General features: G+C 38.8%; 1 protein-coding gene across 2 annotated transcripts in view; it reads right to left on the bottom strand.

The window, feature by feature from the left end:
• The window catches only part of KCNIP4 (potassium voltage-gated channel interacting protein 4), a 1,107,243-nt gene that overhangs the window by 498,974 nt on the left and 583,090 nt on the right, over positions 1 to 25,179 (bottom strand). The window contains exon 1 of one of the 2 annotated variants that reach the window (XM_021679402.1): positions 8,422 to 8,521. The exons of the other annotated variant lie outside the window; for it this stretch is intronic. Within the exon in view, the coding sequence (XP_021535077.1) occupies positions 8,422 to 8,521 (100 nt within the window). Of the gene's footprint in view, positions 1 to 8,421; positions 8,522 to 25,179 lie in introns of those variants that run through there. 2 annotated transcript variants of the gene reach the window in all.

The following is a 25,179-nucleotide window of genomic DNA, read 5'->3' as shown; positions in this document are numbered from 1 at the left end:
AGTTCTTCAGAAAGGCTTTCTCTGACTACACTGTTTTTTTAAATTTATTTATTTATTTGAGAGAGAGAGAGCAAGAGCAAGCACAAATGGGGTGAGGGAGAAGGAGAAGCAGATTCCCTGCTGAGTGGGGCTGGATTCCAGGACCCTGAGATCATGACCTCAGTCAGACACTTAACAGACTGAGTCACCCAGGTGGCCCTGACCATTCAATTATAAATAACACCCCTGTTTCTAACCCCCATTATATTTTGTGCTTGTCTCTATTAAATATCTAATTATATATCCCATGTTTATCTTTTTGTCTCGCTTCCTCAATAGTACATAAATTCCTCAAGAACCTGGATTGTGCTCATTACTCTTCCCAGAACAATGTATGGAGCAAAGTAGAGGCACATATATTTAGTGAATGAATGAATGAATGAATGAATGTATTCTACTATAACTATGCTGTCTTCCATACATTTTTATAGTATTTATAGTTTGTTTCCCAAAATTTAGCAGATTTAGCAAGAAAGGAAATTTTGTGTTTTTGCTTAAGGCTGCATCCCCAGTGCCTAGAAGAGTGACTGACACTTAGGAGTTGTTCTGTAAATAATCTTAAATATTATTTACTATGAAAATAAAAAGTTCCTGTACTGTAGTTTCAAGAAAGAAAATGAATGGTTTTTGATTAGAGTAACAAGTAGCACCAGTATCAGTTTTAAATCCAACCAAATCGATCAATGACAACTTCCTAGTAGTAGACACTGCTCTTTGGAAAGCCTAAAACCCTGTAAAGCATCAGCAGTGAGTTGCTCTGAGTAACTGCACCCTACAAGTGCAGCTTAGCAAGCAATGTATTCAGCTTCTAGTTTCAGATATTGAGTGGTCGCCTCCTTTCTTTGGAAGAAAAGATGATAGCGCCTGGCTGTAATGGCCAAACACACAAACCATTCAAAATTCAAAACATCCACAGGGTTCTACGCCCACACAAATAAAAACTCAGATCAATCCACACAACAAACAGAAGAGGGAGGTGCTATGGTTATTCCCATTTAAGATATAAAGACACTGAGGTATAGAAGGTTGGGGAGCTTATATCAAGGCAACTAATATGTATGAAAGCTGGGTTTTAATTATTATTAAATCCAATTATTTTGGCTTCTGTGCTCTCAGCATCTCTACTCCAAGATCTCTCTGTAAAAACTGGAACCTACAATTGGTACTGTGTCAGCAGTAAGATTTGTTTTGATGATGAGTCTCCTGACTTGTTCAAAGGCTTTTCAAATAATTACATCCAAAAGCCTGGATGGTAGGGGTGAATTTCAAACAGGGAGGCCAAGGTAGGCTCTGTGAGATGGTACTAGCTGTGAATGAAGTAAGGGGTTTAGCTTCCTGTTTTTAACAATCAGAGTGATGAACAATGAGGATAATTGCCCTTGTGATTTACCTATATATCTACTGGGTATTAAGCCTGGGCCTTCCAGAAATTCATCCAATGGGGCATTGAATGGCTATCAGGTGGTAACAATTCTCTACCATTAACTTATTCAGACAAATCATCAAGGTGAAAAACACCTCAATTTACATCCTCAGCTTAAGGGTCCTTTGTGGTAGTGCCTATTGCTAATGATAAAACTATGCCAGAAATCAACTTACTGTCAACCAAGTCTCAGAATCCTTGAATTTTACGGTTATTGGTCCCCTAGCAAAATAACTTAGGAGAGCTGTTCTTATTTTGGGCAAATATATTGTGGATCTTAGATCACGTTTGAATTTATTTTCTGAGTGTAATCCATGAGATTTTTTTTTTCTCTGCAGAGAAGAATTCTGTCAAAAACAAGTCATTTGGTAGTCGTCTAATGTCTCTGGGACTCAATGTTTTCATTGATGAAATGATTGCTTTGGAATTTGCAAATTTCTGAAGAACTTTCCATTTTATGATGCCATGATAAGCCAGAACTTCGATTATGTGATCTATAGATGTATCTTTCCTTTTCTGCCCTCTTCCTTATTTATTTGTTTGTTTGTTTGTTTTGGTTGATTATCACAACTGCATTTTTACATAGATGCCTCCACATAAAAGTAAAAAGAAATCAGTCAAATTTTTAAAAAGGAACTATTTTTTTTAATTTTTTAGTCTATAGAAAGGTTTTATATTAGGTGTGGCTTCTATTTATCTGTGTACATATTATCTTATTTTTGCATATTTATCTTCTGTAGTCATAGTGAACACCATCTGGACCACTGCCACCATGAAGATATGGGAACTCATCCAGATTCCTTCACTTACTCCCTTGTGACTTTGAGCGAAGTCTTAACCTCTCTGAATCTCCACTTTATCCACCAGTAAACCAGAACTAACACCTGCAAACTGGTCTGGTTGGTATGGTTATTCCAGGGCATGGCATAGGAAACCCTCCTTTCACCTTGTTTGTCCTAAAGATTCTCAACTAAGGAAAGCTTTCTTCCTCTGTTGCCCTCTGTTCCCCGTAACTAGAATGATCTGTGTTCCTTCTGCTCTATATCTGTTGATAAAGGCTGGAGTGTGTTTTCTGTTGATGATCATCCTGATCAAGCTTAAAACCCCATTGAGGCTTGTGTTATGCTCTAAATCATTGTGGGTACACCTACTCCAAAATCCTACTCCAGTATAAATCATCTTATCTTTGTTTGTGTTCCAATCAATCCCGTCCATAAATCTCAGACCCTTTCATAAATAATTCCCTTCCTGGATTCAAGGTCTCCTCCTTACACAGTAGCATCTTATGTTGAATTTTGTCCTTTCTCCAAAATCACCAGCCCTTCTCTGTCCCATCTATTTCCAGCAGTCCCACATGTTACCCATAGAAATAAAAAACTGGGCTGTCTGAGAACAAAGATGTATGTCTACTTTCTTCTCAATTTTACCCCAGAGCCCAATTAAAGATTGTACTTGATCTGACTGGAATTTAATGCAGATTCAAATATATTATGATTCAAATATATTTATATTCATTAATATATATAATATATATATAATATTATATAATATTATATTCTTATTTATAAGATAGGGGCTTTAGAATATTCCTTATGTTGTAGTTAGACTAGTACAGTCAGTATGTCAGCATGGATATTTATGCTTTTTTTTTTTTTAGAGATAGAGTATGAGCACACGTTGGGGGTGGACAGAGGGTGAGGGAGAGAGAGAATCTTAAGCAGGCTCCATGTCCAGCACCAAGTCCAATGTGGGGCTCAATCTCACAACTTTGAGATCATGACCTGAACCAAAATCAAGAGTCGGATGCTTAACCAACTGAGCCACCCAGGCGCCCCTGAATATTTATGTTTATTAAACAATGTTAGTGACTAAGAGTGTTCCTCATATGGAATGTGTTCAAGAAAGGCTTGTAGAAAGAGTTAATGGATAGTTGACTACTTTGACCTAACACTCTCTCCTTTTCACCAAATTATTTGCCACTACCATCATGCTGTAATGTCAAGAAATTAAAATTATAAGATAGGTTATAGAGCCTCATGGCCTGAATTTGACTTCCAGCTTTATGACTTAATGGTTGAGTAAGCTTGAGCCAAGTTACTTAGCCTCTGCAAGTCTAAGTTTTTTCATCTAAGGTGAAAATAATAATACCTAGGAGCATGGTGAAGATTAAATAAGATAGTACTATACTAATACGAAGCTACGTTAACATTTTAATGCACAGTTTAACACTATATAGTGTTTAACATTTGCCTTATGTATAGGCAATCTTCAATAAAGCTAGATATTGATATTACATACCATTATTTAATTTTATGGATTAAAAAATTAAGGTCAAGTAATAGCCCCGAATCACATGAGACAGAGCTGTGATTAGAATCCAAGCAAAATAAGTCTGGATTCTCTAAGTGTGAGAATATACTAAGGCTCTGAATATACTAAGTCCTCTTCCTTAGTCACTTTTTAGACATTAATATTCTTGACATAAAGGAAATATTAACTATAAAAGACCCTAAAGAAATTCAAATAGTATAAATATTCCCGATATTCCATTTCTAAGTGGTGTAAAAAGTATGCTTCAGTTTTATAATATCACCATAAATTATGTTTATATTTCTTAAGCATTACAGTTTGGAAAAACTTTTCTGATCATTCAAATACCCATCAGCTTTGGAATCCCATTGCATTTCGGAAAGCAGAATGCCAGGAGAATTAAAAAGAGTCTGCTTTATGATTTTCAAACAAGCTATTTGAGATGGAAATAATAGCCCCCTTCCAGGTATCTCCAGCCCCTTGGTCCTCAGTAGACATCATGAAATGTACACATAGTCAGTACTGTTTTCCAGTTGACCCAATTTATTAACAGACCCAACACATCCACACTTCTGTCAACTGCACAGGAGAATTAAGAACTTTGGTTCCAAAGATCCATCTCTGTGTATATGGCTAATATCTTGTTTAGGCCTCTTGAGGAAGCTTGCATTACAGTATTACAGATATCTGATAAATAAAGTAAGCTGAATAAATACAAAAGAAATTCTAATGCATATTCATTCTACAAAGGACTTAGATTATCAGTTGATTTCTTTTTGTCTTTTTATTGAAGACAATTACCAATTAAAGTGATTTTTTTCAAATCATGTGTGTTATTGCATTCTTGTAAAATCTTGCCTTTTACTAAGGTTGGTAGTAGGGAGAAGGATGGTTCTTTCTTAATTCAGTAACTACCTCAGCATGATTTAATACGTATTTGGATGAAAAGTAGATATTTTCACAGCCCAGTGTTGCATATAGAGATAATGAAACAGCTTTGCCATTAAAATTTTGATTCAATTTCTCCCTGGAATATGTTAACAGAAAACCATCTTCATTTTTATAGCTGGAAAAGAGGCAATTTATTGTTGTGAGGTTTTAGGAGTTTTCCAAACCAGCATAACTGTGGAGCTTCCTAAACTCCTCATTAAGAAGAGAGAGCTTATGAAGTCAAAACTCTGGCATTGTGTGATAGGCTCAAAACTTTGCTCAGGTTGAAACTATTATCTGCATGCATACTGACTGGGTATTAAGATTACTTTGTTTAAAAAGAAAAATTATTGAAATTTAACTGAATTACAAAAACCAAACAAACAAACAAAAAACTAACACCAAAAAACAAAACAACTGACCTTTGAAATGTTAATAAATCATAACATGATGTGTTTATTTGTTATTGGAACTCCGTGTAAATTTTGAGAAACTCTATCACAAGGATGCCTAAAATAGCAGTCCCAAATGTCAAAGTCTAGAGCTACAGGAAAGGACATTTCTCTATTCTCCTGAAATACAATGAAAATCTCCTTGAAGTATGATGAATTATCCCACTACGGAAGAGGAGGAAAGATCAGCCTCAAGCTGCACTGCATATCAATTCCCATGTAGGCCATTGATACCTATTTCATAAGAAAGGGTATGTATTTAGAAATGAGCAAGTTTTAATACCTGATAGACTCATAAACTTTTTGAAATGGAAAGTCCCATGGGGATTTTCAAGTCCAGTTTTCTCATTTTAGACAACTAAAGACATAAGGTGGCTTATCTGAGGTTAGAAAACAAGAGAGTGGCAGAGGAGGGGTAAGAAACTTTATTCCTACTGTTGTCTTTATTTTCTCATGTTAAATAATGTCAACTGCTAAATGCAACTCGCTTTGTTTATAAATCTATGCCATGGGTCTACATGTAGCATTACGTGTTTATGCACATCACTCACAGACTGGAACCGAAGGACCCAGGACATCCAGGACCTAATCCCCAGTTCCTCTACAAAGAATGGGAGCTCAAAGTACTCAAAGACAACCAAAAACAAATATTCAGACTTTAATGTTACCAATTTATTTTGAAGTCCATTTACTCTCTATATATTTGAAGATAGTAACTACATTCTGCAAACATAGTATTATATATATGCCCTTGAGAACACAATGCATATTACATATAAATACAAAAAGAAAAAAACACTACATTCTGAATGATACCTACACTGTAGAACAGTTATAAGGTTAGAAGAAAAGGTTTAATTGTTTAGGAAAAAAATTTCAAAATCATCCTCACAGGACTTTAACTTAGGTTCACATTTTTCTACTTAATACTCATATTTCTTTAACACGACCCTTGAATAGCCAGAACTGAGAAAGGTGAAAGAAATCATTATCCCCAACTTAGATATGTAAAATGGTGGGCAAGGAAGGAAATTCCTATGTGAAAATAAATCCGAATGAAATGAGCATCAGTGTTTGTTTTTACGAAAGTTCCAGAAAATCTATGAAGATGCTATTTTGATATTAAATACTGTTTACTGTTTTCATTAATTAATATTAGGGTATAACTTCACAGTTCGCATACTCTGATCTATAGATTCAAACCACATACAATAAAATATAACAATTCAGTCCATTCATTTGCTTTATATCTCCAGTAAGCAAAATATGTGGCCAACTTAAATCTTGTTTTGAAGGTTTTCTGACTCCAACATTCACTTTGGAGATAAGTCTTATACAAACTTCAAAATGGAAAGCACTATTGCTCTCTGTTTCTATCAACTTTTGCAAATTAAATATAATTCCTCCTTCGTGTGCTTATCAACATTTTACTATTTTAAAATACCTTTTTAAAAAAAAACGCTGGAAATAAATCAGATATAAATTTTTACTGAAGTTTACTAGACAACACATTCTCTCCATAGTATTAGTACAGTATTAGCTTGAAAAATGCTGACATCGCAAAATATAAAATACAAGAAAGAAACCGTTCATACAAATCAGTACAGTTTGGAATATAAGTAATAAGGAAAAGGGAAAAAAATAGTTTCATAAAGGTTAGAAGCCTTTAGAAGAAGGAAACACATGGTCTCATTTGGGAAAGTGAATGTTTATGCTCCTGAAACAAAACTAATAATACAGTAGATTTGATTCCAAAATCCAGAGAAAAAGCCCTCAACAAAAGAGTTTAAAGAATGACCACACACCATCGATGAAATCAGGTAAAACAAGTCCCTCCACATGGCTAGAAATACACTATTCCATGTTACTGTCAGACTCAGAAAAAAAACCCAAAAACCCAAAACAAAACAAAACAAAAACCAAAAACCAGTCCATTAAAATGGGAGGTCCCTGTCACATTTGCAAGGTAAAATAGCAGAGTAAAGAACAGAAAAGCCAAACCAGGTTACTAGTTTTATCACAATGAACAAGATAAAATGAATTTTAAAGAACAGTCACTACTTTCAGAATTTAGAATTTATCTTCTTTTTAGCACTATACATATGTTTCCATCACTGAGGGCTCTAAAAGAGCATTCTGCAAACTTACTTTAACAAACCTTGCTTTCCACCATCCCTTACCCCACAATGAGTTATGAATGTAGGTTTCTGATAACCTACATCAGAGTGACACACTTAACTGTAATTTGATGTTTTCTATTTGTAAATGCAATCATGTCACATGTGATAGTCTTCCTCTGGAAGACTGGATTAGTTGTGACCATAAATACATTTAAAACATATTTGCATTTTTACTCAAGTTTAAAATTTGAAGCAACACGAGTATCAAAGCATAACTATGTCACATAACATCTAGGGATGCTTTTTAAAATTGCTCTGACAACTTTAGAGAAACTCTAACTAGCTGTATGCAAACATGCTCTCAAATGTGTTCTGAGCACTAAGAAAATAATAACCTAACTTTACACAGATTCTCAGAGAAACACTTAATTCAGGAAAAATACAGGCAAGAACACACCTTATTTTTATTTTAAGAAAGAGATGATTGCTAAGGAGAATAGGAGAATGAGCCTCTGATGAACATACACAGCAGCACCTGAAATACAACTGGCCATTTGGAATCTATGTTAAAGTCTGTCGTGAGTTGGGGACTCTGCCCCTTACACTCTACATTGGATTGTGAAAAGGTAATATTATAAAATACTTCTCAAGACAACCTTACAAAAAGTCTGTCATATTTAGGCTCTAATCTTAAACCATAAGAAATTATAATAAATGTATATCTATTTCCATTTGATGAATGCATTTGCATAGCAACAAACAAATAGACCTCACAACATACCCAAATAAAATTTGCTGACGCAATAAAAGGGGATATTCGATTAAAAAGAAATCTAACATCAACATGGACTAGATGCTCTCAATATAACAGACATACCAATGATTAACCTTTAATTTCCTCTGTTTTGGTTCTCACATTTTGATTCAAAGTGTTTCTCATAGTTTTAATGTTCTCCTCTGAAAACGCTACTGAAACTTACAAAAAGTTTATTCTATTCATCTGTCCTACTCTGACAAACCTGCCTGTCTTCATGTCCACCCCAGAGTAACATTTCTCTGATCTCATTTCAGGTGCCTTTCACATTCACTTAAGAAATTTTTATTGCAAAACAGAATTTTTAGAAGTCACTAAAAAGCACTCCCTTACCTTCTAAACCTGCTTCAATCAGCCCAAACTGTTCCAATAATTTAACAAAAAGCACAATGACGATCAGAACTGCTATCATTTCAAGCCCTTCCAAGTTCATGGTCAGCTAGGTCATGGTCCGACCACAGCCAGTGAGAAGAGCTCCTCTGCCTGGCTTTCTTTGTAAAGCCATTAAACTACATTAAGAAGGCTTCTGCCAGAGGAGAAGGGGAGGAGGAGAGGTTGAGAGAGAGAGAGAGAGAGAGAGAGGATGAGAGAGAGAGAGACGATGAGAGAGAGAGAGAGAGAGGGAGAGAGAGAAGGGAAAGGAGAGGAGATGGAGAGGCTGAGAGAAAGGGCGTGAATAAGAGAAATGCATTCATCCTGTCTAGTGTAGCGGAGGCAAGGAGCGGCAGCCGGATTAAGTGGGGCCTGTCGGAATTATCGGCTTCCCTGTTACCACTCTTACACAGAGACAGCCACGCATGAAGTAACGCGCAGATCACCGAAGACCCCGAGGTCACCAGGACGGTCCCGAGGAAAGACGACGCGCGGCAGTGATCAGTGATGGCTCCGCGGCTCCAGGACCAGCGCGCCCGCCGGAGGCTTCGTTGGGCTGGTCAGTTGCCTTGGAAACGGAAACTAAGCAAGGGCAGGACTCCCGCTGCAGAGACCTACGGAACACCGCATCTTGAAATAAGAAGAGAAACCTGAAAATGCCGAGAGAGGCGGAGTGACAGCTTGGATTCGGCGGCTCCAGAAACACTGTTTACTAGTCAGGAAAAGCAAGTGTGTATTTTGCCCCAACTAGCTGAGCGCAGAGAGAAATGAGGCTTTAGAGACTCGACCAGGATTTATTTTCTTCTCAATAAGTTGCCTTATCCTAGGGCTGGGTCTGAGTCATTGTGAACTAATATTCTCGTTTGAGTAATATCTATCACACTGCTTCAGAGCATGAATACAACAAACTGATAAATATTCTTAACATCTGTAAATTTTACAGTTTAGCAGGTACCTTATGCATTAGCTCACTGCCACTCGATACAGTGAAATAGATACTTCTTTTCAATGTGTACCTCCAATGCTTTTTTTTTTTAAATTGATTTAAGTAAATTGAGAGGCAGAAAAAGTTAACAACTACAACAAAAAATCAGAAACGAAACTTGGGAGTTTCTGTCTTTATCCTGCACAATCATTTCATTCACCCCTCCCCCTTTACTGCCCAATAGATCAGGCCTACATTAAAATATAGAATTTTGAAAACAAAACAAAACAAAACAAACAAACAAACAAAAACCAGAGTTAGAAAGCATCTCAGAAAGCCAATCCAAGTCTCCTGTTTTATAGATGAACAAACTGAGGGTCAAGAAAAAGCATGAAAGATCAGACAAAGGCAAAGCAAGGTAGGAGGCTGGCATCCCTAACTCCTGGCTGACTTTTGAGGCAATGCAGTGTAATGGTTCAGAGTATGGACTCCAGAGCCAGACAGCCTTGATCCAGGTGTAGGATCCCTGACTAGCTGTGTGACCTTGGGTAAGTTAATTAACATCTCTATGCCTTAATGTGCTCATCTGTATAAAGGGTGATGATAAAAGCACTTTTTTCATTATACTGTTGAGAGAATTAGTGAATAATGCTTTTAGAACAGAGGGAGAGCTCAATCACTACTAGCTCTTACTTCTATCACAAGTCTCTCCAGGCTCTATTCAAACCACACAGGGTTGCCAAATTAGTCATTCTAGGATATAGCCCTCCCCTTGTCATTCCCTTAAAAAAAAACCTTCCATGGCTCTTTATTTGCCTACTGAATAAAGTCCAAGCTCCTTTGCACAGCATCCTAGTCCTTCTATGATCTGGTACCATCTTGAGAATTGCACCTCATTGTCACGACTTCAGTACCTTGCCTTACCTGACAGCTCAGCTTCCTTCTCCCAGACTCACTCTGAGCTTCTCCATCTCCAAGCTTTGTTGAAAACACTATCTATCTGGAAAATCCTTTCCTTACCCTCTCTGCCTGTCAAGTTCCTAAAACTCTCCCAGAAAACTTCTTCAAGCAGAATTGTAGGAAATCTCTCCCATTTTTGTGTCTTTACAGTCCTTTTCCTCTTACGATATGTTATATGACAGCCACTTGAGCACACATCTTCACAGCTTAATGAGTAAGCTTCTAGAAGGCAGAAATCATGCCTTCTTTACCTTTATGTTCCCCACATGCCTCCATGAAGGGCACATTACAGTTCACAGATATATGGAATAGATACATGTTGGATAACAATAGTCACCATTAACTGGGTAATTACCATATACCAGATCCTTTACATACATTGCTTTTCCTTCCTAGCCACTCTGAAAATAGGCATAATTAAATAAGATTTACAGAGAAACACTAAGCCTCAGAGAGTTTAAAATAGCAGGCTCAAGGTCATACCACTGGTGTGTGATAGGACCAAGTTTCCAACTCTGATTCGTTCAACTCAAAGCCCAATATTTTCCCCCATTATTCTACACAGCTTTAAACAAATTAAAAATCCAAACACTGGCATGAGTAGTTATCAGCCCAGGAATGAAGGTTATACCCCAAATGATCCTCCTAAACTGTTCTGTGACATTCTAATTGATCCACCAACCCCTGTAACTTTGCCACGTGAGAAGTTTCCAGACTACTAGTTAAATAAATTCTGGGATCTTCCTTCCTGCTCTTTCACAGGATTATTATTATTTAAACACACATCACCTCTGGTCTCCAAAGGGGATTGTTCTATGTTTTTCTACCCAAAGGAACTCAGTAGAGCCCTTCAACTTGCCCAGTAAATGAAAGTCAATGACCAGGTCCTTTGTGTTCATATTTAAAATTGATGTCCTGGCAACAAAATAAAAAAAATGAACAAGTGGTACTACATCAAAGTAAAAAGCAAAAGAAACTAACAACAAATTAAAAGGCAACCTACAATGGGAGAAAATATTTGCAAACCATATATCTGATAAAATGTTACTATCTAAAAAATTAAAGAAACTCATACAACTCAATAGCAAAAAAACAAACAAAAAACAAAAACAACTTGACTAAAAAATGGGCAAGGTTCCTGAATAGACATTTTTCCAAAGAAGACATAAAAATGGTCATAGGCACATGAAAGGCACTCAACATCATTAATTATCAGGGAAATGCAAATCAAAACTTCAATAAGGTGTTACCTCACACCTGTTAGGATGGGTATGACCAAGAAGATAAGAGTGTTGGCAAGGATGTGGAGAAAAGAGAACTTTTATGCACTGTTGGGGGAATCCAATTGGTAGTGCCATTACGGAAAACAGTATGAAGTTTCTTCCAAAAATTAAAAATAGAATTACCACATAATTCAGCAATTCCTCTTTTGGGTATATATCCAAAGGAAATGAAATCAGTACTTCAATACCTGCACTCTCCTGCTCATTGATTCATTACTCACAATAGCCAAGACACGGAAACAACCTAAGTGTCTGTTGATGAATGGAGAAATTGATACACACACACACACACACACACACACACACACACACACACACACACAGAGGAATATTATATGGCCTTTAAAAAGAAGGTAATACTGCCATTTGTGACAATATGGATGAACATGGAGGGAATTATGCTAAGTGAAATAAGCTATGCCCCAAGAGAAAAATGCTGGATGATCTCACTTATATGTGGAATAGAAAAAAAGTTGAATTCACAGAAGCAGAGAGTATAACAGTGGTTATCAGGGGCAGCAAGGAGGGGCAAATGGGAAGATGCTGGTCAAAAGATACAAAGTTGCAGTTTGTAGGATGCATACATTCTCAATATTTAATGTATAGGGTGACGCCTATAGTTAATAATACTGTATTGTGTACTTGAAATTTGCTAAGAGAGATTTCTGGTGCTCTCATGAAAGGTAACTATGTAAAGAGATGGATATAATAATTAATCATTTTCCTATATATATCAAAACATCATAATTTACATCTTAAATACAGACAATTTTATTAAAATAAAATAAGGTTGCTGTTCTTGGGCTGAGAACTGTTTGTGGGTGGGTTGTTAGTAAAAACTCCCAGAGTGAGGGTCTTTCCACTGGGTCTGGATATTCTGTGTTCCCTTGGAACTGTATTGTTCTTCCCAGAGCCTGTAGGTTTCCTTTTGGATTGGCTGCCTCCTAAACCCAGGCCTTTATTCTTGCTATTCCCTCAACTGGAATGCTTATTCCTGGATCACTCCATGAATAAACAACTTTGTTGTTGTTTTGGCTCCAAAATCCCCATCACAGAGAGGCCCCTGCTGACTGTACTATTTGGAACACCCCACCTTCCCCTAACCCTGGAGTCACCACCTCTGAAAAGGTGCAGTTTTCCTCCAAAGCACTGTCACCACCTGACATGTATATTTGTTTGTTTGCTCATCTGATATCTCCTGCTAGAACACAACCTCCTGCCTAGGAAGGCAGAGATTTTTTTTCCATCTTGTTTGTTGGGATACCCTTGAACTTAAGTGCCTGGCACATAAGAGGCAATGACTAGCTGTTGAATGGATCATGTAACTGATACTCTCACCTTCCTTAAAAAGCCACCTGCTCGGGCGCCTGGGTGGCTCAGTTGGTTAAGTGACTGCCTTCGGCTCGGGTCATGATCCTGGAGTCCCGGGATCGAGTCCCGCATCGGGCTCCCTGCTCGGCGGGGAGCCTGCTTCTCCCTCTGACCCTTCCCCCTCTCATGTGCTCTCTGTCTCTCTCATTCTCTCTGTCTCAAATAAATAAATAAAATCTTTAAAAAAAAAAAAAGCCACCTGCTCTCTGACTGATCTGCCAGGACCCCATTCCCTATTATCTAGAGTGTGATGTCTGCCTGTGGACACTTGCGAGATTTCTGCAAACTCTCCTCTGCTGAAGAAGCCACCCATAGCACGGTGTATTCCCGATCTCTTTCTTTAAGATGAGTCATGAGCACTGCACACTGGAGTATCTTGACCATGTTCTTTTCTCAACATTTAATGTGAGTGGGATTTGTGGTTCCTGATGATGTGACCTAGGAAAGCAATATAATGAAGGCATCAGAGAAGGTCTCCCTGTCCCAAATACCTAAATACCACTGGTATAGAGGGTGTGAAATATCTGGAGACCACGCACTCCCATCCTTTGATTTTCAGCTGAAAGAACACCACAGTCCAAATAGGGAAAGTGGCTTTGTCAATAACTCTTAGTTTCAAGTCAGAGCTTAGACTTAGATTAAAGCATCCATGCAATATCTTTTCTTCCTATAGAGCCTGGCGTTTCCTTTTAAGAGAGAAATACTAGAGTGACCAATAGAAAAAAGAGACCTCGGTACTGACTCCAGATCTTTGACATCATTCAAGTTAGACTTTGAAACTCAGTTTACTGTTCTTCAAAATGGGACCAATACACCTCCCTCGGGAGTATTGTAAATATTAGATGCCGTACCAGTTGTAAGTGACACTTAGGCTCCGTGAGCACGTACTTTGCCAAGCACAGGGCTAAGCACACTGGCTGTCCTGTCCTTGTGACCACTCCTTGGAAAAGATAAAGATTTCATTCTCACAGATGAAGACATGGAGGCTTGGGAAGAGTTGGTCAATTGCTCCACGTCCCAAAGCATCAGAAGCCAGTCAGCCTGGTAGTTGTATACTGACTTTCAGGATATTCCCCATGTGAAGAACCAGGTATACACTAAGCACTCGATAAATGCTTCCCTTCATGAACATACACACATCACCAAGGTAAGTATCCAACACTTAATTAAGACTTTTAGAAAGATTGTTTGCCCTTTTTGGATTGATGCAATTTTAGATGCAGATGCCCCTGCCCTGGGAGTGGATGGAGGGGGGAAGGGATGAGTATGAGGTAGAAGTGAGAGAAAGGAATGCTGTGATGACAGTTTGCCAAAAGCTTCTGCATGGCATTCTCTCAAGAAATGAATGAGGAGCGTTAGAGGCAGATCCAGGTCTCACTGCTTAAAAGAAAGTTCAACAAAACAATTTGGGGAGTCACTCAATCTCTATGGCCACATGAAGGTTTCCTTGGTCTGTGCCCAGAAAAATAAACACACTTAATTCAGACACTTTTACTCTTGTACTTCAGAGCATATCACTAAAGTACAGTTTATTCAAAATCACCAGTTACTGGCAGAAATTAGCCCATTTCTGCTTTGTTTTCAGCAATATGGATTTTGGAAGAAAAACAATGTTTCCTTCCAGAATGAGAGATGAGGCTGCCCTTTAGTGAACTGAGGCAGAGAAGAAAGGGATTCTGCTTATTCATGTCTTTTTGACTGCAGGTTGGGAATGGTATTAACCAGAGGGGACGTGGGGGAAGGCTTCTCCATACCCTAGTGTCAGAGCCTCAATTACTAGCCTGGTCCAAAAATGAAACCTCATTCCATTTATTTCTGATAATTCATCATTTATTCATTTGTTAGATTTTTGGTCCAGGTACCATACAAGGGTGTGTGGGCAATAACAATCCTCTCCCTTGTCTTTGCAAAGTGTAAAATCTATTAAAACAAAATTTAGATGATCATAGCTCATATTTTTAGGATAATCACTATTTGACAAACTAGTGGACTGAGTACTTTGTATGAATTCTTTCATAGCATCCTCACATAAACCTTACAAGGGAGCCACCATTATTCTTTCCTTTGTACAAGGGGAAATTGAGGAACAGAGGATTTTGTCAATTACACCAGTAAATATCCCACCCAGCATTTGAACTCAGGTCTGACCCCAGAGATCAAGAGCAAATAGTGTTTTAGGTACAACTGCAAATAACTTTAATCCATGGTGGCATCTGGTGGACCTTGAAGCAAATACAGAAAGTACCCACTTAGGCTTGAGTGGCAGTGGGAGGTAGGAGAATGGAACCAAGATCGACTTTATTGCATCGGGCTTATACCATACGGACATTAGGTGGTGATTTTTTTTTTTTTTTTTTTTTTAAAATGGAGGGGGGTTCTCTTTTCAAGAAAAATGGGGGAGAAAAATACATTTTTGGAGAGAAATTCCCCCCAGCGCGGAAAAAACACACAGCCAGCCAAATCACTTGCTCCAATGCCTTCATGACATTTCTTCCCTCATTTTTTGGGCCATCTTCCATTCCAACATGCAAAATGAGCAACAGTTGCCTGCTTCTAACTCATTTCCTTCCTTTGGCAGTTAATTGATCCAAAAGAAGCCTGGCTAAATCCCATGATTGAGGGAATAGGGAGGATATTTGGATTTCCAAAATGAACTGAACTAAAACCATGCAGCAAGGCAGCAAATGAGGAATTTATTTCAGTAATAGTGTGAAGAAATAATGACCCACATTCATGGAAGTAGTAGGATAATGTAGAGGTTAGGAGCACACTGGGGTTCAAATCCCCATTTTGGCACGTTAGAGCTTCATGACTTCGGGCAACTTGCTGAGATGATTCATGCAAAGCACTCAGAACAGACACCAGCGCCTTGTAAATGCTCAATGAATGAATTATTTATTGAGCCCTTGCTACATGTCAAGTACTGTTCTAATTGTTTTCCATGAATTATCTCAAGAAATCCACAGAACAACTCAATTAACTTAATACTATTATTATTCCCAGTCACCATGTAGATAGAAAGAAGTGAGGTATCTTCTGTTGAGTTGGGATTCTAGAGAAAACACATTGCTCACATTCACCCATCAAGACTACCACCCAACTTCACTACAATATAGGAATAATTTATTCATTTATAATGCCTTGGCTTTTAAATCACTCATCTCAAGAAAATTACTATCTAGGTATCCCTGTTGCAAATAATATATATATATATATATAAACATTGAAATAACTTTCCTGGGCACTGGTTTTTGAGAACATCTTAGTCACCTTCCCTTCTGGAACACTCTACAGAATGAAAGATACAATGATGTGTTAGCGTATCATCAGACCATAGACTCTACTCAGGTTCAACTGCATTTTCCAAGAGTCCTGTCGTCTGCTGAGGAAATTCACCTTCAAGGACATATTCACTGCTCCATCAGCCTCATCGTCCCCACCTGTGGCCCCCCCCCACCATGTTCCGTGACTAGACAATCTCCTCAATGGTAAAGAAGCTACACTACGTGAGGCTTCACCAGACAACCCTGACCTCAGAATGAAGAGCAGGGGCAATCTACTAAGTGCTTGAAGGTAGTTAAGTGGAAGAACAATAGACAGTGACTCAGAAGCACTCTGAAGCTGTACTTTAGTGCATCTCTACAGGACTGAAGAGAAATGGGGGGAGTTGTAAATAGTAGCAATATTATCCAGCACTGGCAAGAGAGAACAGAGAGCTGCTCTACATATATATTAACTGGTGGTGCTCAAAATTTAGTGTACATCAGAATTATCTAGAGATCCTTTTAAATGTGAATTCTCAGACCTTCCCCAGAGGTTCTGATTTAGTAGTCTTGGGTAGAGCCCATGAATCTCCTTTTTAATCAAACATTCCAACGATTCTAGGGCAGAACTTCTCTGGACCACACCATGAGAAACACTGCATTAATCTGCTGCAACACTCTCCCCCGGTAAGAAACACAGCCTCCAGGGACACATTTCCCCAGCTTATTAAAAACTAGCAGAGAGTCACACCTATCTCAAACTTGACATGGTTAAGAAGAGATAGGAGCTCCGTCCATTTCTCAAACTTCTCTAGAAAGTTTCTTTCTCCTACTAGAAGTAAGATATTTTTAAATCGTTTGTGAATAGATACAAGGTTCCAATCCATGTTGTCAAAGTATTTTTTGATGATTCATTCTCTGCATCCCTCACAAGTTTCACCAGGGAGCTTCAGGTGCAATGTAAATGGAGACAGGACAGCCAACTTTTCCCCCCTTCTCTGCCTTGCTACATATCCTAGCTCCCTTCTTGAATCTATCTCTGGAACATCCCCCCCTTTTAGCTCCAAATGCAACCACCTACATGAGGGACAACACCGATACGCAGCCATCTTAATAACCCAGCAAAGTGAAATAAATAGCAATTGATGGATGCCGATGGTCGGAAGCGTGAGCTGATTTAGATAAAGTAGATATTTTAGTTGGAGATCTAATAAAAAACAAAACAGCAGCCACATGGAGCCTTTTCCCATTATTCCGCCAGGGATAATCTTTATCTAAATCAATACTATAATAGTAACAAAAGACACAAAGTTGTCTGATGCCTAATTCATTTATTATGAAATTATCTAAGACTCAAATAATTGAAACAGGATTATTTATGTGATCATTAAACCCAGGGCAATTTCTACAGATTTTAGCCCTGCCTAATGGAAATCTTAGGCTGCAGATACATATTTAGCCAGATTTCATTCCAAATATTCCTTCCAACAAATTATTCCTCTTTACAGTTGATATGTTGTACTTCCTCACAGTAAAAGAGTATAAAAATTGTTTATCCTTTTATTTTACTGCACCAAAGAAATAAGAATATGAAAAATAATGCACACTTTCCTTGACAATTATTCATAAAACTTTTATGTTGTAGTTTAATCACTAACAACTCCAACTTAATCACTTTTTAATAACCTTGCTTTTCAAAAAGAATATTTCAAATATAATAGCCATTATATTTATATCGTGCTAGAATCAAGTTTTGCACAATAATCAAGTGTATGTTTTATGTGAAACACACATATGGACTTGCCCTTAGTAGGACCACACTGAAAAGAAAAATCATCATCAACACAATGGAAATGGAACTTATTAAATAACAGAAAGTGGCCCCAAAGAAGGAAAGATTAACTTCTATAGACAACTGAACGCATGCTATGTTGAATTTATATACAGCCATCAACAGATTAAAATGTTTTTGAAGGTTCATCAAAATAAGTCAGACAAGCATGACCTGCTGGTTTTGAGGACAGTGCCTCTCTGGACTCTGTCATGAGTACACAGAGCAGTTTCCGACTTCTGAAGGTCAATGATCACAAACTTAGTGACTTAGAACAAGACAAATTTACATTTCACAGTTTCGATGGATGAAGAGTCTGAAATTGGGTGAGCTGAGCCCTCTACTCAGGCTTAAGTCAAAAGTGTAGGCTGAGGCTATGGTCCTATCCGAGGCTCTGTCTGGGTCGGCTTTGAGACCACTGGTTGCTCACAGAATTCATTTCCTTGTGGATGCATGAGTGAGAGCCCTACTTTCTTGTGAGCTGTAGGAAAGGGACCACTCTCAGTTCCCAGAAATTGCTTTGGGTTCTTTGCTCTCTCTACAACATGGCAATTTGCTCCGTCAGTGACAGTGGGAAAATCTCTTAGGTTTCAAATCTCGCTGACCTCCTTTCAGGGATTACTTGATTAGATTAGACTCACCCAGGATAGTCTCAGGATGATAAACCTCTGTTGAGCCTCTCTTCCTTTTCCCACCCACCCTCAGTCTACATTGTTGTCAGAGTGCTAGAAGCATGTCATTCTCTTGCTTCAATTTTTAGTGGTTTCTCGCTGACTGTAGAATGTAATCCCCAAACCACAGCAAGGCACACCAGGTCCCTCCCACCTCTCTGAGGAGCACTCCAGCCTCATATCCTGACAATCTGTCTTCACACCCTGTGTTCAAGTCAGGCTGAACTATTGCTGCAGCCAAACTGCCAGGATGATTTCTACAATTGCTTCCTTTCCCTTCTGAGAAATTCTTATCCATCATTTAAGAATCAGCTTAGGGGTGCCTGGGTGGCTCAGTCGTTAAGCGTCTGCCTTCGGCTCAGGTCATGATCCCAAGGTTCTGGGATCAAGCCCCACATCGGGCTCCCTGCTCCGCGGGAAGCCTGCTTCTCCCTCTCCCACTCCCCCTATTTGTGTTCCCTCTCTCGCTGTGTCTCTGTCAAATAAATAAATAAAATCTTTAAAAAAAAAAAGAATCAGATTAAATATTTTTACCTGAGTGGGGTCTTTCACAAGGCCCTTCCTCAACAAAATTGACCGCCTTTTTCTTTCCACTTGGTACTTAACTATGATCCTTCCAAGATTCATGAGATGGTTGACATAACTATCTCCTCTATGAAACTCTGAGTGCTTGAGGGGAGGGATCATGTCTGCCTTTCTGTCCTCAGTACTTATCCATGTGACTGGAATACATTAGTTGACCATTAAAAATTATAGTAAATGAAGGCAGGAAGGAGGAGAAGAAGGAAAGAAGGGAGAAACTAAGGGCAAGCTCTCTGTAGGGCAGGACTTAAGCCAAACGTATAGCCCTCCAGTAAAGAATGACCATATCTTGAATCCCACCATTAACATTTTAATTTTTCACATTAAGTATCCCAGGTGTCCTGAAAAGAACTTAAATGGTAGAAAACATTAATCTCTAACACCTCTTGTGAAAGAGTTTCGTTCATCACTTCTGTGCAGGAAAAGTGAGACCACTGACAACCTGGCAACTTGATGCCTGATGACACTAATGCATGAAGAAGGAGATATTTTAAGAGCCAGTTTGTTAGCAAGTATGAAGCTCATCCAATGGAATAGCTAGTCAAACTGGACAATGCAGAGTGATTCCAAAACAATCCAGGGGTTCTTTTTTTTTTTTTAATTGGGAACATATAAACTGTAATGTGTCTCAAAACAGTGAAAGCAAATGCACAAAAAAGAAAATCCCTTGGGTATATGAATGGTTTTTTTTTATTCTTATGTTAATCCCCATACATTATATCATTAGTTTTAGATGTAGTGTTCCATGATTCATTGTTTGTGCATAACACCCAGTGCTCCATGCAGAATGTGCCCTCCTCAATACCCACCACCAGGCTAACCCATCCTCCTACCCCCCTCCCCTCTAGAACCCTGTTTGTTTTTCAGAGTCCATCGTCTCTCATGGTTCGTCTACCCCTCCGATTTCCCCGCCTTCATTCTTCCTCTCCCGCTACCTTCTTCTTCTTCTTTTTTTTCCTTAACATATATTGCATTGTTTGTTTCAGAGGTACAGATCTGAGATTCAACAGTCTTGCACAATTCACAGCGCTTACCAGAGCACATACCCTCCCCAGTGTCTATCACCCAGTCACCCCATCCCTCCCACCCCACCCCCCGCTCCAGCAACCCTCAGTTTGTTTCCTGCGATTAAGAATTCCTCATATCAGTGAGGTCATATGATACATGTCTTTCTCTGTTTGACTTATTTCGCTCAACATAACAATCCAGGGGTTCTAAGACAATTGCTAAACCACAAAATTGTGTTTTTCCCCCTATTTCCTATTAAATTTTTACTCTATTGAACATCGAAATCTGTTTTCTTGAAATAACTATTTACTAGCTCCCCCTCCTCCAGTCGATTGATGCAGCCTCCCACATTATTAAAGCAACTCTATAGTGGCCAGCCCTGGCACTGGGAACAACCAGCTTAGAGTTTCCTATATCCCTTTCTCTAGGAACCCACACTGCCTCACGTGGTATTCTCACAGGTGACATCAATTTGTTCTGATGAGGGGTTCTGGCCGTCACACTTCGGGGACGGTGAGCCATTCAATAGACACTAAAAATGTGGCTCAGTGTTCTTGTGGGATGGAAATGCTTGTCATTAGCAAGGAAGAAAAGTTGGCTTCTGATCCAGGTGCTGAGTATTCATATTGTTTGTACAATATCTTGGACCTGATCCTAAACTCAATTCAGATGCCACAGTCCCTTTTTCATAATTTTTAAACCCGAATGATTTCAGTGTAAAGTTAATCAACACATTTTTATTAATAAGCATAGGAGTCATTCTGATTAATTAACATAAAACCATAAAAATGTACTTGCTATTCAGTGGCCAGAGAAAAAACATTTTTAATTATTTTTCTATGACTCTGTTTTCTTTGGAGGGAAAATGCGCACACACACACACGCACACACACACACACTAGAATTCATGGAAGAAATCAAATAGGCAAATATGTATTTTCACCAACCAGGTTTTTTTTTTAACAATTAGATAATTTCAACAACCTGGTAAGTAAGCAAACATTCATTCCTATTATATATATAAAATGAAAGGTGTAACTATTAAAATCAGGAAGTAAAGAGCCAATATGTGTGAGTATTTATTGTCAGGACTTGTGTATCCAAATGGGTCTTCTACCCTTCAGAAAATCCTCGTTAGGAAGTTATGCAGTGTTTCTAATGATGCTGCCCTTGCTCAAACATTTTGGAGCTCCCCTTTTGTGAATTCCCTTTAAATTCTGGCTGCCCTCAGACCCAACCCTTTCAATCCTCTGCACCAGTGAGAATGAGAACAGATGGCATTTTTAGAGCCATAGCCTTATCGGTAAGCTTTGTTGAAAATGGTGGGTGGCCCCCATGGTGGATGCCCGTGGGCCCTGGAGAAGGGATGAGCATCTTGGCAGCTGTTGCAGCTTCACATGGTAGCTTCATTCTCTTACTTCACCATGCGTGTCATCTGTGGCTCTCCATCAACTGCGAGCTCCCGAAGCTTGCAGTGATTGGCCACAGGTCCACCTGCAGATTGTTTCCATGTGCATGAAATCAATAGAACCTGGAGTCTGCCTCAAGCCTACACGTATCCTCACTGCCACGAACATGAAAAATAACACAAGCTTTCCCCAGCTCACAAGAAAGGCATAGTCCCTTCTCATCATATTTTGACTATTTTATATCACGTAAATAGCGTCGCCAAAAGGGAAGCTATGCAAGAGAGAGAGGTAAATGGATGTACAGACAGCTTGGCTATTTTTCATTGGCTTATGCAAATGTTTGCTAGGAAAGAAGGTTGACATTCATGGTTAAAATAAGCCTTTTGTGGGGTGCCTGGGTGGCTCAGTTGTTAAGCCTCTGCCTTCGGCTCAGGTCATGATCCCAGGGTCCTGGGATCGAGCCCTACATCAGGCTCCCTGCTCTGCGGGAAGCCTGCTTCTCCCTCTCCCACTCCCCCTGCTTATGTTCCCTCTCTCTCTGTGTCTCTGTCTGTCAAATAAATAAATAAATTTTTTTTTAAATAAGCCTTTTGTATTATCACTGAACTTCAATTATGTACTATCCTTGCCTACATTACCTGGGATAATTAGAAGTTCACAGCATCATCATGAGTCAGAGTGACCCTAATAATGAATTTCTTGCTACCCAGGGTAGAAATGAGCCTCTACAATTCTATTCTACTTGGAAAAGGCATCTTAGATTCATCACTCACTTAAGCTCCTGACTTTGAATGTTTGAAATGGGATTTTGAAAAGGTCATTTTTCTATATATTTTATCAGTTATTTACTTTTAAATTTGGGGGGACTTATGCATTGTGTATCAAAGTACTTTGTTACTGTTTTACCACCAAATAGCGGAAGGAAAAAATGACACACTATTCTGTGCTTTTTTTTCTTTCTAAAACCCTGTACTTTTGTACTGCTCTTTGATATGTATCCTTAGTAACTGCAAGTTTATACATGAACTTGGGATTCATTCTGTTAAAGATCCTGAACAGAAAGAGGAGCTTATTTTTCTCTTCATAAACTTAATCCTGTAAATTTACAAGGTAGCAAAAAACCTGCACAAGCTTATATTTTTCCTCGACACCAGAAATATGAAAAGTCATTCAATCAGGAATTGTTTAGAAAAATATATTTAAGCCATAAATAAGCTATGCAGAAAACCATATAATTCCTCTTGTTAAAAAAAATGAACTCTGGAATATTATGAATTTGCTAATGGCTGTGCACACCTGGGAAGAATGAGGTACAACTCCAAGCAGATGGCAAACCAAAGCAATTTGAAGTTACATCAGGAAAAAACTACATTAAAGTACATTTGGGGAGGTACACCTGCTCACGTGGTACTTGGGGTCTGAGCTCTTCACAGGCCAGAGGAGGGAAATGCCAAAGATAAAGCTGTCTGCTTCCCAAGATCTACCAGGCACTGTTCATTCTTCGCACCTTCAGACTGGCTTTAGTTACAGCTTTGATCTTCCAGTTCCATTTACATATAGTTGGATCAGTCATATCGGAAGTAAGGACAGACCCAAGGAGCAGCAAGTCAACAGACAGACGTATGATATAGCATGGGATGAGCCTTGCCTGAAGCCCTGCTGTGATTTGAGGATCCAGTTGTAACTAGTTTTTCCCTTGTATCTAAATCCATAGTGTACCTCTGATACCTGCCTCTCAGTTACCACGATTCTTTTTGTTGTTGTTGTTTAGAAAGTCCCCAAATGCAGGCTGCCTTCCTGGATCTCTGGAGACTACCTTCTCCTCAATGTTCCATTATGGTAATCTAGCTATCCACCCAATATGAGCCCCTTAGCTCTTACTAAATTTGCCTAGTCCTTGAATTACCTAGGTAACCTGTTAAATATCAGTGCACATGAGACAATCATGTCCCCATCAAGGTGAACTCTTCTCTACCCACAGTGAAGTCAGACAAGCATGGTCTTCTACCACCTACCCAGGCATACCAGATACACAGAGGCACACAAACTTCAGTTAAAAGTCTGTGCCACAGCCATCCACCCAGTTCTGTTGAAAAATAATCCTTTTGAGTGTTTTATTTTCCAAGAATGATTGTGTCATATTAATGGATAGCAAAATCAACTTAATGAGTTCATGATCCGCAATTTAAAAAATGGAACAGTCTAGGATAGAATTGAGTACACTAGGTAAGAATGGAATAGGATCCATTTTTTAAAGATTTATTTATTTATTTGAGAGAGAGAGAGAATGAGGAGGGGGGCAGAGGGAGAGGGAGAGAGAGAATCCTCAAGCAGACTCCCCGCTGAGCACAGAACCCAACATGGGGCTTGATCCCAGGACCTTGAGATCATGACCTGAGCCAAAATCAAGAGCCAGCCGCTTAACCAACTGAACCACCTGGAATCCACTTTTTAAGACAGGATAAGATACGTAATTGCTTCAGAAGTAGAAAGGGTTAGTAGTATTTTATGAAATTATTTTCTAATCATTTTCATGTGTGTTCTGGGTCATGATAAAAATATACTTCTTACTGTAATTCATGATCAAATATTTCTGTAAACCATATATTAGAGCACTTGGAGAGTAAGGCACTGTAGCTACAAAACACCTTAATGAAATTACAACTTTGTGACCTGAAATAGATCACACATTAAGCCCGTCCTTCCCTATAGACACAAAGACAAATGCAATTTCACATTGAGAAGCTTGTTATTTTCAAGAAAGCAGAAATGCAGGACTCTGAAGGAATGGGAATCTAGATGAGTATATTTTGATGGCAAGATAAAGACATCATAAAGCCTGCGTCTGAACAGTACGCTGTGTGAATTTTGGCCTGGAGGTGGCTGAGGAGGCAGGGGCTGGTGGAATCAGGTCACTGGGAGCCCCGGAGAGTGAAACGCTGAGACCAGAGGGAGGACTTGGCAAAGGGAGCTCCACATGTGCAATGCCCCCCCCGGTAGAGTCCTGTTCAACCAAACCAGTGAAGAATAATGATGCCAATACCTTATATCTGTCTGTATGCTCACATTTTTCAGAGCATTTTCACACATGAAGGCAACCTCAGCAAAGACTTTTCTGCATGAATTTGCAAAGCAGTAAGTTGGCAAGTTAAAGAACCATACTATACTTGTTTGTTATGAAATGTTTGTTGAGAGAAAAAGAATGGCAAAATTCAGCCAGCAAGCTTTCAGCCTTGGAGTCCTACATTAAGTTTAAGGCACTTCCATTTCAGAAAGATGCAGACAAATTGGAAACCATTTAGGGAATGATAAAAAAAAAAAAGATTAGAGAAAAGAAAGGTTTGATTTATGAGGCCAGATTAAAAGAGATAAATGCCTATTATTTGGCTAACTGACAACCAGGGGATAGGATAAGA

This window comes from Neomonachus schauinslandi, chromosome 2, assembly GCF_002201575.2.
Source record: "Neomonachus schauinslandi chromosome 2, ASM220157v2, whole genome shotgun sequence".
NCBI classification, from domain to species: Eukaryota; Metazoa; Chordata; class Mammalia; order Carnivora; family Phocidae; genus Neomonachus; species Neomonachus schauinslandi.
The sequence above is the reverse complement of the archived record's forward strand: the minus strand, read 5'-3'. Positions and strand labels throughout refer to the sequence as shown.